Here is a 17416-nt window from a genome sequence, read left to right as displayed (position 1 = left end):
TCTCGTCGATTCCGTACTTATGTGAGGCCACAGTTGGCAGTGGATTGGGTTCGGTTTCTGTAAAATAAAACAAAAAAAAAGAAGAGGGGGGGGGGTTCCTTCTGTAGGGAACAAGTAGTGTGGTGTTCGTTGTCTGCTTGAGTTATGCTTTTGGTCTTTTCTTTTCAGATGGAGGTGCGGCACGTTTTGTCTGGATCGTAGGGCACTCCTACATGTGTTGGGGGGCCAGGAGAGGAGACCAAAGACCAGATGGCAGGCAACTTGTTATTTCTAGGAGGGAAGCTTGTTTAAGGTGGTTGGGGATCCCAGGGATGAAGTGGGAGAGAGTTTTTGGAGAGGTGGAAATATACGCAGGAAGGGACAGGCCCCCGGATATTCTAGTGGTTCATGCGGGTGGGAACGACCTCTAAATCCGGAAGATCAGGGACCTGATCACGGACATAAAGTCCGATTTCATGAGACTAAGATTCCTGTTCCCGGGTACTATTAGGGTCAACAAAGTGGTGGGGAGGTTTGTGGTTTCAGAATGGCGGGATCGTCATTCGGCATCGGGAGCTGGAATGTAATGTGGGGCTGTACTTGAGGAAGGATGGGGTGCACCTCTCGGATGTTGGGATTGACCTGTGGTCCCTGGGGTTACAGGACGGTATTCAGAAGGCCTTGCGGGTGTGGGGTTGCCCTCAAGGTTGAGGGAATTCACCCTTTTGGGCTGTGTCAGTGTTTGTCTGGTGGTCTTTGACGGTTGGCGGTAAATCAGAGGTCACCTGAAAGGGGTGGGGGGCTCATCGCTAGTATGGGTCCCTCCGGTGTATTCCAGAAGGTTGGATGGAATACTGTTATGGTTATCACTGCCGGAAGTTGTCTCCGACTGGTCACAGCTGGAGGCCTGTTCAAGTTAAAACGAGTACCGCAGTGAGTTGATTGTTTGGTAAAGTTATGGGTCACCATCAGAGATCATCCGACCGGGCATGTTATTTATATGCTATTTGTTTGTTATACTTGATGGCTGTTCTTAGAGGGTAGTGGAGACATTACTTCAGGCTAGGAAGCCGACTACCAACAACACCTACCGAAGGATCTGGGAGAAGTTTACCACCTTTTCTCAACAACAAGGTTGGGACATATCTTCTCTGACAGCCCCTCAAATCCTGGTTTTCCTGCAGTCAGGCCTAGAGAAAGTGCTTCGATCCAGTACCCTGAAAGTCCAGGTATTGGCCTTATCCCCTCTGACCGGGGTCAAATGGGCACATGATCCTCTGGTCATCCAGTTTTAGAGAGCCTGCCTTAAACTAAGGCCACCTAGGAAACCTTCATTTCTGGCATGGGACCTCTCAGTTGTCCTGGAAATCCTGTCTAAAGAACCATTCTCTCCACTCGACAACATCTCCCTTTGGGACCTGACGCTCAAAGTCTCATTCCTGATTGCTATTACTTCAGCAAAGAGAGTCTTGGAGATGCAAGCCTTGATGGCCAAGGAACCTGGTTGTCTACCCGGACAGGATAGTACTAAAACCGTGAGATCGCTTTGTACCTAAGGTTTCCTCATCATTCCACTTTAATCAAGAGATTAATCTTCCAGCCCTTATCACAGATCAGGGTGATACTCATCCTCTGGATGTCAGGGGCAACATCCTAAAGTATCTCTCAGCAACCGTGTCGATCAGGAGATCAGAGAACCTCTTAATTATTCCATATGGCCGTAGGAAAGGTCAGGCGGCATCGGCTCGTACCATTGCTTCATGGCTGGTAAAGGCGATCAAGAAGGCCTACTTATTGAGTAAATTACAAATTCCGGAGAGCTTAAAGGCACCATTCCACCAGGGTAGTGGCAACTTCTTGGGCAGCCTATTGTAGGGTCTCGGCGGAGACTATCTGTAAGGCGGGCCACCTGGTCTTCCAGAAACACCTTTATATCACATTATAGGGTGGATTCTGCATGGCTTTCAACAGTAGATTTTGGAAGGGCCGTCATTCAGGCCAACTCCTCTGTTTCTTGTTAATAAAATTTTTTTTATTGCATTCCCACCCAGTTTGCGAGTTACTCTCCAGAGTGTATGCTGCCATGATTTGACAGGAAACCGGAAAATTGTATACTTATCTTTTCGTAATTTTCCTTTCCCGTCGCATCTTCATGGCAGCATACAAATTCCCACCCATTGGAGGTGATTTATATATAAGGAGAATGCTGGGGCGGGGGGCCGTGTCGTTATCTTATAGCTATGTGGTCCTATCAGGTTGTGGAGGCGGAGTCACAACCCAGAGTGTATGCTGCCATGAAGATGCGACAGGAAAGGAAAATTACGGAAAGGGAAGTATACAATTTTCCGGTTTACTGCAGTATATTGATGTGCGTGCACGTTTATGCAGTATATTGAACTACGCTGGTTCACATTTACTGCATTATATTGAATTGCATCAGTGCACTTTTACTGCAGTATATTGAATTGCGTCAGTGCACTTTTACTGCAGTATATTGATGTGTGTCAGTGCGGTTTTCCTGCAGTATATTGTAGCGTGTGAGTGCAGTTTTACTGCTTTATATTGTAGTGTGTCAGTAGAATGTGTCTGTGTAGTGAGTACTCACGTTAAAGTGCACCAAACACCACTTTCCATTGATTAAAGTGCATCCAAGTATACATTTCCTCCATCTCTATTACATTTTAGTAATAAGCCCTCCCATCATGCCTGGGAGGCCAACAAAGAGATGTAAACGTTCCTGTGGCACTGTGAGGGGGTCAGCAGTGTATGTGTCCACAAAGGTGGACGTGGTCTTTCCTCAGGCAGGGCACCATTTCTTCTGTTTAGTGATGTTGCCCATGCTAACCAGCCACAGCATGCAGAGGAGGTGGTGGACTGGCTTACAAAACTATCATCATCGTCCATCACCCAAGCAGAGACTAGTGTGCAGTCCACTGCAGCTGCCAGAGTGGCTTATTCTGCCTCCTTGTCCACAGTTATTCCTGCCATAGCCCCAGCATTAGGCATGGAGGAATCAGCTGAGTTATTTGAACACAGTGTCAGCCACTTGCTCTTGATGCACAGTCATTACTTGATTCTGATGTTGGTTCTGAAGTTAAGGAAGGTAGGAACATGAGCCTACAGAGAGGGGAGAACACTGGTAAATAACTAATTGGCAGTCATGTTCCCCTAGCCGCAGGGTATTGACATGTAGGCACCCATGATGGAGAGGATGATGATGATGATATTGAGGCCGCTGACGTTACTTGGGTGCTGGATAGAGCAGAGGAGGAAAGTGAGAGTGAGGCACAACCCCAATGAGGCAGCCATCATGGAAGAGTAGCGAGCAGCCACCCTATTCCATCACATTGTGGAGCTGTTATTTCCCGGCCCACTTCCCACAGCTTAGCTGTCTGAGCCAATTCTGCTACTTCTCACTGTAGTGATATAATATGTGGTGGTAGTTAGATAATTAATTAGTAGTTATTAGAATGATGATGTAAGTACTCTTCTGCAGCAACCCAATTCTTCCAGAGAGATGCACTTTATTGAATTCCAACACAGAACAAAGTCTTGCAACAGATGACAAAATCCAACAGAGTATATATGACAACGAATACCAGCCTTCAGAGTCCTATGTCTCCTAGACCTGTGCCTCCATAATTACACAGAGAGACAAGCCTAGACTGAATGCCAGCTTGAATGTCCTCTCAAGTCTGACACGGGAGGGGTTCTGCTAGATCAACCAAATGTTTCCCATGGGTACCCCTCTCAAGTCTAATTACCATCAATAAATACTTCTTCTATGGTCCTACATCATCCTTAAGTTAAAACAATGTATCCTTTAAAATGTTCAATTGGTTAACAAGCCATACCTCACACACCTAGGTAGACTTGCATAAGATTAACACATTATTATTATTCAGCAATTTACGCAGCACTTTACAACAATACAGTTACAATACAATAAAATACAAGGGGATTAAGAGGGCCCTGCTCAGAAGAGCTTTCAATCTAATAACACATCAAAGGGGCTGTCCCTTTGATATGTTAAAATTCAGTTGGCTTGGACAACTCAACTGAATTAATGGTCATTATGGTACTTTAATACAATATCCTACATAAATCGGCCAGCATATTACAACACTCTCTGTCAGGTTTAACCGCTATATCTCATGAACCCCTCAGTGGCCTCCACTGACAGGAAGGGGGGTGTGTAACTCAGAATTAGTTTTTTCTTTATTCTGCACTGCCTGTCTTTGAAAATTTCCCCAGCTCCTGTTGAAGTCAAATCCGGGGCTAAAACCGGGGACAGACTTGGTCCGGGGACAGTGTCCTCAATCTGGGGACTGTCCCCTGAAACCGGGGACATCTGGTCACCCTAGACTAGCCCCCTGACCCTCCCCTCAGAATAGAAATAGATTGCAGATTGCCTGTAGGTTGGGCCACTCTTTACTGGTGCTAAGTAACCGACACCTTGATTGTATTCCATATACAAATGTATGATGCTTAAATAATGTATTATCATAAGTCTCCCAAATGCACAAGCCTAGTATTTGATGCTGTATACCTATGATTGCCCAAGTTTTGTCTTTGTTTTTGCAAAGCATATTGTTTTTTTGTTTTTTTTTGTTTATCTGTTTGTCTTAAAACTAATAAAAATATCTTAAAGCGGAGGTCCACCCTAAAGTGGACCTTCTGCTCATTGGAATCCTCCACCCCTCCGGCGCCACAATTGGCACCTTTCAGGGGGGGAGGGGGGTGCAGGTACCTGTACAGTACAGGTATCTGCACCCACTTCCGGTGTAGATTCTGCAGCAGGTACGCCCCTTTCCGCAGAATCTACGCCCCTTTCCGAAAGTCCCCCGCTGCCTGCTGGGAAACACACGGATCCCAGAGACAGCAGGGACCATCCTTATTGCGCAGCGCGACTCGCGCATGTGCAGTAGGGAACCGGGAAATGAAGCCGAAAGGCTCCACTTCCTGATTCCCATACCCAAGATGGCGGCGGCAGCACCCGAGAGACGATCGATAGATCGGCTTCGGGTGCCGACATCGCGGGCGCGCTGGGCGGGTAAGTGTCACTATTTTAAAAGTCAGCAGCTGCAGTATTTGTAGCTGCTGGTGTTAGGTGTGACCTCAACAAGTCACCTATTTGTCAGGTTATGTTACCGTTTCCCAATTGTTAGTTAGAGTTCTTATCCAAGCAAAGAGACACAGAGGTATTCAGTATTTCTGCTCAGAAGTCCGTCGTTAACTCTGACTGTCTCTGACTGACTCTGGCTCTGAGGCTTCTTTATTACATCTTTTATAGACAGAAAAGAGCAAACATCAGCAGTGTAAAAAAACAACATTTTCAAAGAAAAGACAATTCTCCGGGTGTTATCAGCTGATAAGACAATCTTCTGGGCGTAGACTGCTTTTTAGGGCTGATGCGGCCTCTTCTTGATGAGTACGTGACAATAGATGACGAGTCCTTATTTTAAAGAGAAGTATAGAGAAATACATGTATTTAGTAAGACATACGGTCAACCATTTTGTTTCAACATATACCTTAATCCTTACACTGGCTTAAAAAAAAAAAAAAATGGCGGACTCCTGGCGGACTCCCGCTTTAAAAAAAAAAGAAAGGAAAATGGGTACTAACAGGCTGCTGATGATTTGCTGAGAAAAAGATATATAAATGGGTGATAATAGGTTGCAGGAGATCTGATAAGAAGGGAGGGGGTTGAAAAGAAGCATATCTCCTACAGCTTATTAACACCCACCACCCTCCTTTTTTTTTTACGCAGATCTCCTGTAGCTTATTAGCATATATTTCCTCTGATGAGAATAAAATGGTGGTGGAATAATTTTTTTCTTTTATTTCATTTTATTTTTCTTACTAAATTGTGTATTAATTTATCAAAAAACAGAAAATTATAACCACTCACCAGAACATTAAAACCACTCACCAGAACATTTGTAAAACCCAACATAACATTATAACCAGTCACCAGGACATTATGACGACCCACTAGAACATTAGGAAAACCCAACATAACATTATATCCGGCCACCAGAACATTGTGAGGACCCACCAGAACATTATGAAAACCCAACATAACATAACATTATAACCACCCACCAGAACATTATGAGGACCCTCCAGAACATTATAACTACCCACTATAACATTAGGACCACCCAACATAACATTATGATCACGCCTCTAATATTGAGTAGGTCCCCTTTTTGCTGCTATCAAGGCATGGACTCCACCAGTAGGGATGGGCCAAAGCGGACCCTAGTTCGGTTGGCACCAGAACTTCCGAACACCGCAAAAGTTCGGACCCCAAATAACGAACCCCATTAAAGTCAACGGGACCCGAATGTCAAAAATCAAAAGTGCCCATTTTGAAGGCTTATATGCAAGTAATTGGGCATACTATGGTTATAGGGGTCCGGGTCCTGCCCTGGGGGACATGTATCAATAAAAAAAGTTAACAAAAAGAAAATTAAATGAGCAGTGAGATATATATATATATATATATATATATATATATTATTTTATTTTTAAAGTGAAAGCCTAAAACTGAAAGGTCCCCTTAGTCTACCAGTAAAGTGGCAAATCTCGACCATGTCTAGCCACTTGCCGACCAGCCACCACAGTTTTACTGTGGCAGAATGGCACGGCTGTGCGAAACAACGTTATGTAACATTGCTTCTCCCTGTGGCCACTAGGGGTGCGTAAAAGTTGTTCTTTGGGTGTCAGTGGCGCCTTCCCACCATAACCCTATAGAGGTAATCTTGATGAAAGCAAGAATCCCTCCTCCCAATCCTCTTTCTGCTTTATTTCTTCTTCCTTCCCCCCCCCCCCCTTTTTTTTTTCTTTTTTCCTAAGGAGAGGGTTGGGAATTGTTGAGGGGAATTGATGCGGTATTGAGATCGTACGGATACTGTTTTTTTTGTTTATAAAAATGGCAAGATACGGTTATGAGAAAGTGTTTCTTATGTATAATGGTTGTTGATAACCTATATATTGTTTTGTTCTTGCAAAGAAATAAAGAATTTAAAAAAAAGAAAGCAAGAATTGGCCTTGCTGTAAACAATTGCAATGATATGCACCTGTCAAACAGGGGCAGAAAAATTGGTCTTTGGGTGTGGGGGGGCGTGTTCCCACCGTAACCCTATAGAGGTAATCTTGATGAAGGCAAACAAAATTGCAATGATATGCATATGGTTGGTGTTTTTGCCACGTTTGATGTGCATGAGACACAGTTTGCAGATAGCAACAGTGCGATCTGCTGCAGAAGTGCTGAAAGGCCCAGACAGCTGAGCTTTGGGGAGTGGGCCAGGAGATAACAGCTGCAGAATGTGATGAAATAGGGTGGCTGCTCTTTACTCTTTCTTGATGTCGGCCTCCTTGGGGTTGTGCCGCCTCACCTTCAGTTTCCTCCTCTGCTCTATCTGGCACCCAATTCACATCAGTGACCTCATCATCATCATCATCTCCATCTTCATCATTACCACTGGAGACAACTTGGCAATATGCTGCAGCTTGGGGAACATGAATGCAAATTTGTCTACCAGTGTTCCTCCCTCTCTCTAGGCTCATGTTCCTGTCATCCTCATACTCAGAACCAACATCTGAATCCAGTAAGGGCTGGGCATTATCAAGGGGCAAGTGGCTGATGCTGTGGTCAAATAACTCAGCTGACTCCTCAATGGCTGATATTGGGGCTATGGCAGGAATAGATGTGGACAATGAGGCAGGTTTATCCACTCTGCCAACTGCAGGGGACTGTTCACTTGCCTCTGCTTGTGTGACAGAGGATGAGGAAGTTTTAGTAAGCCAGTCCACCACCTCCTCTGCATGCTGTGGCTGGATAGCACTGGCAAGCTCACAAAACAGAGAAAGCGATGCCCTGCCTGAGGACTTTGTTAGGTGTGACCTCAACAAGTCACCTATTTGTCAGGTTATGTTACCGTTTCCCAATTGTTAGTTAGAGTTCTTATCCGAGCAAAGAGACACGGAGGTATTCAGTATTTCTGCTCAGAAGTCCGTCGTTAACTCTGACTGTCTCTGACTGACTGTGGCTCTGAGGCTTCTTTATTACATCTTTTATAGACAGAAAAGGGCAAACATCAGCAAATGTAAAAAAAACAACATTTTCAAAGTAAAGACAATTCTCCGGGTGTTATCAGCTGATAAGACAATCTTCTGGGCGTAGACTGCTTTTTAGGGCTGATGTGGCCTCTTCTTGATGAGTACGTGACTAAAGATGACGAATCCTTATTTTACAGAGAAGGATAGAAAAATACATGTATTTAGTATGACATACGGTCAGCCATTTTGTTTCAACATATACCTTAATCCTTACATTTCCCCCTTTGACATCACCCCTCCCTCTTGCCCTGGGTCCACCTGAACAAGTTCTAGTCAGCCTATATCCAGAGTACTCTCCCTGACCGCGAGTTGTCAGAGGGGTATACACCCATCCCCCTGGACAGTACCAACATCTAAAATTCAGGAAGAGTGGCTTTTCTGACAGATGGGTGATGTCAAGAAACTAAATCTACCTATCTTCACAAAAGTTCCATCTTTTCCGCATCATTTACCTTGGCTTTCTTGCAAAAGCATATGAGCAGTTTAAAGCATGCATAAAAGAAAAATACGAATAAGAGCACCACTATAATTGTCATTGCTGCCTTCTTAACCCAAGAGAATAACCCTGAGAAACTAAAAGTTCCACCAAACGGATCCCAGTCGCGACCAATATTTCGGGCCTTCTCTTGTAAATTCTTTACTTCCGTACGGTGTTGTGCAATGATGTCATAATAATCAGGTACCTCAATGCTGGTGTTATGTATCCAAGTACAGCACTCATAGTCCTCAGTAGTTTCACAGAGTCCTGTCAATGCTGCACTCATACTTTCAATTGCTAATTCATGTAATTCTAATTGTTAATGCTACTGTTAGCAAGATCAGTATAGTTTATAGGAACTGCCATCAGTGGTATACTTGCTGTGCTGGGGTGTAATTTGCTACAAATCCAACATTTCTCATATCCTGACTTCTGGGCATAAGCATATTTAAACTTCAGTAATAACATTTTTTTAGAAAATCCTTCATCCTTGTGTATTTTATTCTGTGAGGTAACCAAACTATTAGCCAGGATTACTGAAACAATAAAAAGATACATGTTGTCATTTGCCAACTGGCTCCTTTTTACAATGAGAAGCGTGGATCCAGGTAGGTTTCCCTTCCAATTTCACTGAGGTTGCTGTAATCAATAGCACCTGGAAAGGACCTTCAAACCTTGGTTCCAGTGTCTTTCTGGTATGTTTCTTTACATACACATAGTCTCCTGGTTGTAGATCGTGTGTACCTGTGACAGAATTAGGGTCTGGAAGAGAAGAATACACACTCTTGTGGATTTTAGTCAGACGCTGTTGCAACTGTATTACATACGTAGTTAAACTATCACATTGTAATTGCATACTTTGAGGAAAATATAAACCTAATCTAGGTGCACTTCCAAACAGTATTTCATATGGGGATAACCCTGTTTTTCCTGTTGGGGTGTACCTAATAGAGAACAAAGCTAAAGCTAGGCACTCAGGCCATGGTTTGTTCAACTCCTGCATAGCTTTTTGTATTTTCAGCTTGATTGTACCATTTACTCTTTCTACTGATCCTGAACTCTGTGGGTGGTAAGGGGTATGAAAACTTTGTTGAACCCCTAACATTGCCATCACATTTTGCATTATTTCTCCCGTGAAATGTGTCCCCCTATCTGATTCTATTGTTTCTGGGAGACCAAACCTAGGTATCAGCTCAGTAATCAGTTTCTTGGCGGTGGCTTTTGCCGTAGTTGATTTCACAGGATAACTTTCTGGCCAGCCTGAAAATAGGCAGATGCACACGAGAACAAATTCAAAGGGGCCGCTCTTAGGCATTTGTATGTAGTCAATTTGCAGTCTCTGAAAAGGATATTGGGCCCGGACCTGATGTTTACGTGGGGTTTTCACTCTCTGTCCTGGGTTATTAATCAGACAGATTTGGCATGCAGCACAGTAGTTCCTTGCAGTACTACTGAATCCAGGGGCTAGCCATCCTTGGCTTACAATCCTATACATAGAATTGGAGCTGACATGAGTGGGTAAGTGAACAGCCGCTGCCATTGCTGGGTATAGAGAAGCAGGTAGGCATATTCTGCCTCCTTCCCTCCATGTATTGTCAAGGCCTGGTGCAGCTCCCTCCTTAACCCAACGGTCCTTCTCAATAGCCCCTGCTTGTTCCTGTAGTTCCATTAGCTGCTGCCATGTGGTTTCGGGCATACTCACCTGTACCGTGGCTAAGGTCTCAGGGCTTACTTCCCCTAGAGCTGCCTTCTTTGCAGTTAAATCTGCAAATGCGTTTCCTTTTGCCTCAGTTGTTTTTGCGCTCGTGTGTGCCGCTATCTTCATGATGGCTACTCTTATAACCTTTTGAAGATTGTTCAGGACTCTTTTGATTCCTTCACCATGTTTAACAGGTGTGCCTGCTGCTGTAAGGTAACCTCTAGCTTTCCATATGTGGCCATAATCATGTGCCACACCGTAGGCGTATGCGGAATCAGTGTAAATGTTCCCTTCTTGTCCCTCCAAGTGTTCTAGGGCTTTCTCTAGAGAGGTTAGTTCCGCTTCTTGTGCCGACATGTGTGCTGGTAGTGACTTTGCCTCAATTACCTGTGTGTCCGTTACCACAGCATAACCTGTGTGATATTTACCTTTGTCATCGGCAAATCTACTACCATCTATGTACAGTGTGTGTTCTGCATTTGCAATGGGTATGTCTGTGACATGTGGGAACCCCGTGGTTTCTTGTTCCATAAGTTGAAAACAATCGTGTTCATCAGATGTTATGTCATGAAATGAAAGTGTGTCAGAATCCTGAGTACCTTGTGCTGTATCTACACCATTATCATCATTACTCCCCCCTGTCAAATCTGTCTGTAATGGTAAAAGCTGTGCTAAGTTAAAAGAAGTGCATCGCTGAAAGGTAACATTGGGGGGTAGGAGCAAAGTGCATTGTAGACGCAGCTGCCTTGCCATTGATATGTGTTTTGGTTGGACCTGTGATAAGATGGCGTGTATGTCATGTGTGGTATGTACCACTACAGGATTGTCTAAGACAATTTCTGAGGATTTGTCAATGATAATTGACACTGCTGCAACTGCTCGTACACAGGACGGTGATCCTCTAGAGACAGGATCGAGAGCCGCCGAGAAGTATGCTACCGGCCTTTGTTTGATGTGTTGTTGTGTCAACACCCCTGTTGCGTGTCCCGTGATTTCAGCAATGTACAAATGAAATGTTTTGGTATAATCAGGGATCCCGATCGCAGGTGCCGAAATCAGTAACCTTTTTAAGGTGCTAAAAGATTCATGACCTGCTTCTGTGAGTACATAGGGTACTATTTTCAAGCAATCATATAATGGCTGCATCAGAGAACTGGCATGTGGTATCCATTGTCTACAATATGACACCATTCCCAGAAACATACGAAGTTGCTTAAAATTGCGTGGGATATTCATTTGTCTTATGGCCTGGACTCGGTCTTCAGTGAGATGTCGAGTACCCTGGGATATACAGTGGCCCAAAAAGACAACCTTTTTCTGGCATACCTGTAACTTAGTTCTATTCACCTTGCACCCTTTTTCAGCCAGGAATTGTAACAATGATAGAGTGGCTTTTAAACAAGTATCGTTATCCGGACAACATAACAATAGGTTATCTACATATTGCAACAATACACAAGTGTCAGGTGGTAGCCATTCCCCCTATTTTTACCTTTTTAAGGTTTAGTCAGCGGGGCATCAGTCAGGAGTCCGTCATAACCACTTATGGGTATGGTGTCACGGGACGTCATGTGTGGAGGGACTACTGAATCAGACAACAGACTGCGTGACGCTCCTGTGTCAACCAAACAAGGAATATGTTTACCTTCCACCTTCATCAACATGTGGAGCATTTTGTTCTCTGATTCAGCTAGGACTGGGGCAAGTCATGCGGTCGGATCGTCCCTATCATTGGTACGCCTCTGTCTGTAGTCCCTCGTGTCTCTGTCCGTGTTTCCTTCCTGTTCGTCTTTTATCCTTTTCCTACAGTCTCTTTTTATATGTCCCACCTTGTTGCAGTAATAACAGGTAAGAGGTTTACGGGAGGAATTCCCTCCTTCATTGACCCGGGCAACAGTGTTAACTCCCGGTGTCCTTCTGGGTTTAGTTTCTGCTAAATCAGCCTCTATGCCTTGTGCTTTCTGCAACAATGTTCCTCTGTCCCGTATGGCTCTCCATTCGGGAGTACATGCCTTCAGTTTGTCACCTATTTGGGGTACTAGTCCTTCCATAAACTGTCGATTGAAAGCCCTAATGGTGACGGGTAAGGCTAAATCTAGACCTTCGTCAGCCATCATGCTTTCCATGTTGAGGTAAAATTCTGTAACAGTCTGACCTGGGGCCTGTTTTATGGGCGCTGTCGAACCCCTTTCCTGCTGTTTCCCTTGGCAAAATTCTCGTAACTGAGCTATAAACAGGGGTCTAGAGTCTATATGACGAGGGTGTACTCCTGGCGGATCTGCCGCTGGATCCCCTTGTGGTCTATGTGGAGCAATTTCATTCATAAATTGATTAAACATCGTTAGTGTCATTTTATGTCTACATATATCTTCCCCATCTTGCCAAGTTGCTTCATGTGTGTCTAGTAATTGTGTCACGAATCTACAGAATGCGGCAGGTTTTGCTACGGGATCAGGAGCATTCTGTATTAATGCCATAAGAGTGTCAGCCGACCAAGGTGTCCATGTCCTCAGAACGACTTGTCGGGTCACTGTAGGTGGCTGTCCTGCTTGACCCGCATTTGGATTATTTACTTGTATTACCCTAGTCCGACTATGGACTGGAGCTACGGGCTCTGGTCTTTGAGCGCCGCAATGTACACATTCCTGTGCCCAGTCTGGGTTCTGGATACCGCATACTCGGCATACCCATCCTCTTCCTCTTAAGGAAGGATAAAGTTTTGGTCTTTCATTACCTGGTGTGGTAGTGTTATAAGGAGGTGGAGTATCTCCCGTATTTACCCTATCGCCGGGAGCAGAAGGAAGACTTTTGCGTCGGACCTTCATATCCCATCCACCCTTTTCCTGACAATACTCCCATCCCTCCTCTTTAGCCCTGTTGGAAACCTTAATTAAACATCGTATTTGTGATACCCATCTGTTCTGCAATATCTCTCCCTGTCTGTCTTTCTTTATTTCTTCCCAACCTTCTACACTTAATCCATTTTCTCCATCCATCCCCAATTTCTTGAGAATCCTATTTGTGCCCTGTGCCTTATCCTTCCCATACAACATTGTAATTATGTCTTTAACAGCATAACATTTCTGAGATTCCTCCTGGGGTTTACCATGTGTCTGGCCCATTTTGACAGTCCTGCCTAGGTGGCGTTTGGATCACTTACTAAGTGTCTCGTTGCCTTCTCCTCCTAGGGTGCCAAAATACTAAAAACCTCTCCTAGATGAGATTTCTGAAATCGAATTACCTTATATGCTAGCCAACTGACAAATATTATGACCAGACTGACGGCTACAACATATACAAGCATTCCCTTTTGGTGGCCAAACACATATGACTAGATCTCCGGGACTTTGTGGAGACCTTTATTCCCTTCCCATTACCATGGAATCTCTCAGCATTCGTTTCTTATTCCTGCTTTATTGAGGCAGTCAGGACTTATACTTTCAACCCGTTTTTAGGCTCATGAATCAAAAAGCGTATATCAAACTTAAGTGTCGGACCCCCAAAGTACTCTTACGAGTTAAGGGCGCATTCCGTTACCCATTGGGATGATATATGTTTCAATTCACACCATACAAACAGGGCTTATCTCATTCACAACAGACAGATGACAAGTAGACAGACAAGAAACAACGGTAACATAAGCCAAAATATTAAGTTCAAGACCCGCGTACTACAGAGGTTGGTGTTTACCTGAAGAACAATTCAGACAGATCAGGTGGGCACAAATCTAAGAAGCACAGAGTTTATAAGAAAATAAAGCTTTTCTTACCTGCGCAGGATTTGTCTGTGGTTCTTTGATGTGCCCAGCCTCTTTGTTCCGTCCTTATGTTCGTTCGCCTCTTGTAGTTTCTTCAGCGAGTCCCTGTTCGGGCGCCAGAAATGTTAGGTGTGACCTCAACAAGTCACCTATTTGTCAGGTTATGTTACCGTTTCCCAATTGTTAGTTAGAGTTCTTATCCGAGCAAAGAGACACGGAGGTATTCAGTATTTCTGCTCAGAAGTCCGTCGTTAACTCTGACTGTCTCTGACTGACTGTGGCTCTGAGGCTTCTTTATTACATCTTTTATAGACAGAAAAGGGCAAACATCAGCAAATGTAAAAAAAACAACATTTTCAAAGTAAAGACAATTCTCCGGGTGTTATCAGCACATATACCTTAATCCTTACAACTTCTCACCACGTCCACCTTTGCCTTTGCCTGTGGACACATTTGTTACTGGTCCCCTTACAGTGCCAAGGGAACGTCTGCCTCTCCTTGTTGTCCTCCCAGACATTATTGGGAGGGAGGGGACGATGCTTATAAGCAAATGTAAATAAGAAGTTGAAATCTGTACATAGAAGCACTTTAATCGATGTAAAGAGGTGTTTGGTGCACTTTAATTTGAGTACTCAAACTACACAGACACACTCCACGGATACACTTTAATATACTGTAATATAATGCGCCAAACATACAGTGATGCAGAGAACTATATGGCGTTAAACTGGCAGTAGCGCACACATAAGTAAATGGCGTTAAACTGGCAGTAATGCACACAGAAACATATGGAGTTAAACGGGCAGTACCCCATAAAAATAAAATGGCGTTAAACTGGCAGTAACGCACACAGTACTATATGGTGTTTAAACTGTCAGTAATGCACACAGAACTATATGGAGTTAAACACACACAGAAGCTAATGGTGCTAAACTGGCAGTAACGCACTAAAATAGACGGTGTTCAACCATCACTACACTGACACTATCAAAACTGTCCCTACGCTAGCTATACACTAATGTCAAGATTACTGGCACGGTCTCACAGTCTACACTGAAACTGAGCTGTCCCTACTCTAGCTGCACACTATGTATAGCTGAATGATAGTCCCCTCACTACACTCACACTATGCCTAGACTGACACTAATCTAATGTTCTACACTGACAATTGAAGCAAAATAGCACAGTATAGCACACTAACTAACTAATAGCACTGAACAGAGCCCTATTCTATCTCTCGCCACACCGAAATCACACTGAAAACAGCTGCCATTGAAAGAATACTTTTATACTGTGGGGTGGGAATGAGCCATGATTGGATAAAGTCATGATGACAATGTCCAATCATGACTCTGACAGTTCTCTGTGCCCTGATTGGCTGAATCTTTCACTGCTTCAGCCAATCAGGGCTTGCAATGCACTGTTCAGCACCACAATGCATTGTGGTCGGTTCAGAGGGCCAAACAAATGGTCGAATGATCCGTTTGTTCAGCTGTTCATTGAACGGTTTAGGCCGAACTTTCGCTGTCCGGACGTTCGCCCATCCCTATCCACCAGACAAAGTATCACACTGCCTGCGCCGGCTTGTCTTCTTCATATACTGCATCCTGGTGCCATCTCTTCCCCAGGTAAGTGACGCACACACACACCACCATCTACATGACGTAAAAGAAAATGTGATTCATCAGACCAGGCCACCTTCTTCCATTGCTCCGTGCTCCAGCTCTGAGGTCTGAGCTCTGAGATCCCTATTGTAAGTGCTTTTGGCTGTGGAAATGGGTTAACATGGACACCCTGACCACTCTGTAGCTACAATGCCCCGCACACAACAAACTGTGATGCCCATGCTATTTTTGCTTTCAACACATCAACTTCAGGGACAACATGTTCACTTGCAGCCTAATCTATCCCACCCACTTCCAGATGCCATTATAATGCGATAATTAATGTTATTCACTTCACCTGTCAGTGGTCAGAATGTTATGCTTGACGATCGTTACACGCACAGCTCCCAACTGTCCCTGATTTCAAACAAAGTCCCTCTTTCCTCCTCATTTGTCCCCCATTTTTGGACTGATCTATATAGTTTTATATACAATTCACTTTTTTATCTATCAAAAAGTGTTTTCCAGCGCTAAACCATTGATCAAAATCCAAAATTGCTGAAAAGCCAATATAAAGGAATAGTAGTGGTTCTCGGGACTGCAGTTCCTCTGAGCTCCACAAGGTGGTGATCTCACTTTTCTATCCAGACTGGCATTCTCCATGGAATACAGACAGGAAGTGATGTCAGGTACAGACAGGAAGTTCCGGGTGAAAGGTGAGTTGGGAGGAAGTAGAGAGAAGACATTACTGGAAGTGGCAGCAGAGGAGGTAATAAGATCTTATTTTCTATTTACACCCAGTACCCCCCCCCCCCCGTCATGTCCGTCCTCTTCCTCCATAGTCACTGTGATGTCTTTCATCTCCAGCAGATGATGATACACACATATATAGTGTGGAAACCTAGATTAACCACTTCAGGGGCAGAACATTTCCCCATTTATGGGGCTGGAACATTCTCTTCATTTCTAGTTAAATTCTAGTAATATCTTCCTCTAAACAAACATCGCTGACAATAAATAGACAAGACAATGGCCATCCTGACCATACATGGCCTACAAAGGGAAATTATTACACTACACAGGCAGCAAATGGGGCAATCATTAAAATATGCAGCCAACACAATGTTGGAGTGCAGGGGTCAGGAGTATGGAGCATAGAGCCCCTTACATTGCTGGTCAGGAGTGGGGATGAGCTCAGGCGTGTTCGCACACTGCACGTGCAGAGCCCGCCAGGAAGTCGGCGCAGCGCTGCGAGACAGGCAGTGAGACATTGCCCCGATGCGCGGCTGCAGAGATCAGGCAATGTCTCACTGCCTGTGTTTAGCGCTGCACCGACATCCTGGCGGGCTTTGCACGTGGAGTGTGCGAACACGCCGGAGCTCAACCCTAGTCAGGGGGAAGAAAACATTCTTGCCATGAAGAATATGTTCCATTATTGGTGTCAGAGGGAGGAAAAGACTGAGGATCCCAAAGGAAGTAGAAGAACTGAGGGGCTGTGACGGTTTAGTAAAGCTGAAAACTTTAGGGGCGTCTAAAGGGCAATGTAAAGGGCAATGTAGCTGAAAGACTCTTGAGGGAGTAGTCAGGCTGGAGGGCTCTGAGGGACAGAGAGTGGGGGGTCTCTGGGTCTATGATGACCCTCCCACCCCACCTGTACTTAGTTTTTTCAGACCTTACAGCAATCTTAAACATCTTATTGTCTCAGTGATCACGTGATTTGTTCTGGAATATTAAGTAAGATGAAGAAGGGCATTCCTTCACTCATTGGTGA

At 44.4% G+C, this 17416-nt stretch overlaps 1 protein-coding gene across 1 annotated transcript in view; it reads left to right on the top strand.

Moving 5' to 3' along the window:
• The window catches only part of LOC143986859 (uncharacterized), an 82795-nt gene that overhangs the window by 60626 nt on the left and 4753 nt on the right, over positions 1-17416 (top strand). Inside the window, exon 9 of the mRNA XM_077485266.1 lies at positions 16294-16414. Within this exon, the coding sequence (XP_077341392.1) occupies positions 16294-16414 (121 nt within the window). The remainder of the gene's footprint in view (positions 1-16293; positions 16415-17416) is intronic.

Source organism: Lithobates pipiens, unplaced genomic scaffold, assembly GCF_037356315.1.
Source record: "Lithobates pipiens isolate NorthernLeopardFrog02 unplaced genomic scaffold, aLitPip1_a1.2 Scaffold_18, whole genome shotgun sequence".
Taxonomy (NCBI): Eukaryota; Metazoa; Chordata; class Amphibia; order Anura; family Ranidae; genus Lithobates; species Lithobates pipiens.
The sequence above is the reverse complement of the archived record's forward strand: the minus strand, read 5'-3'. Positions and strand labels throughout refer to the sequence as shown.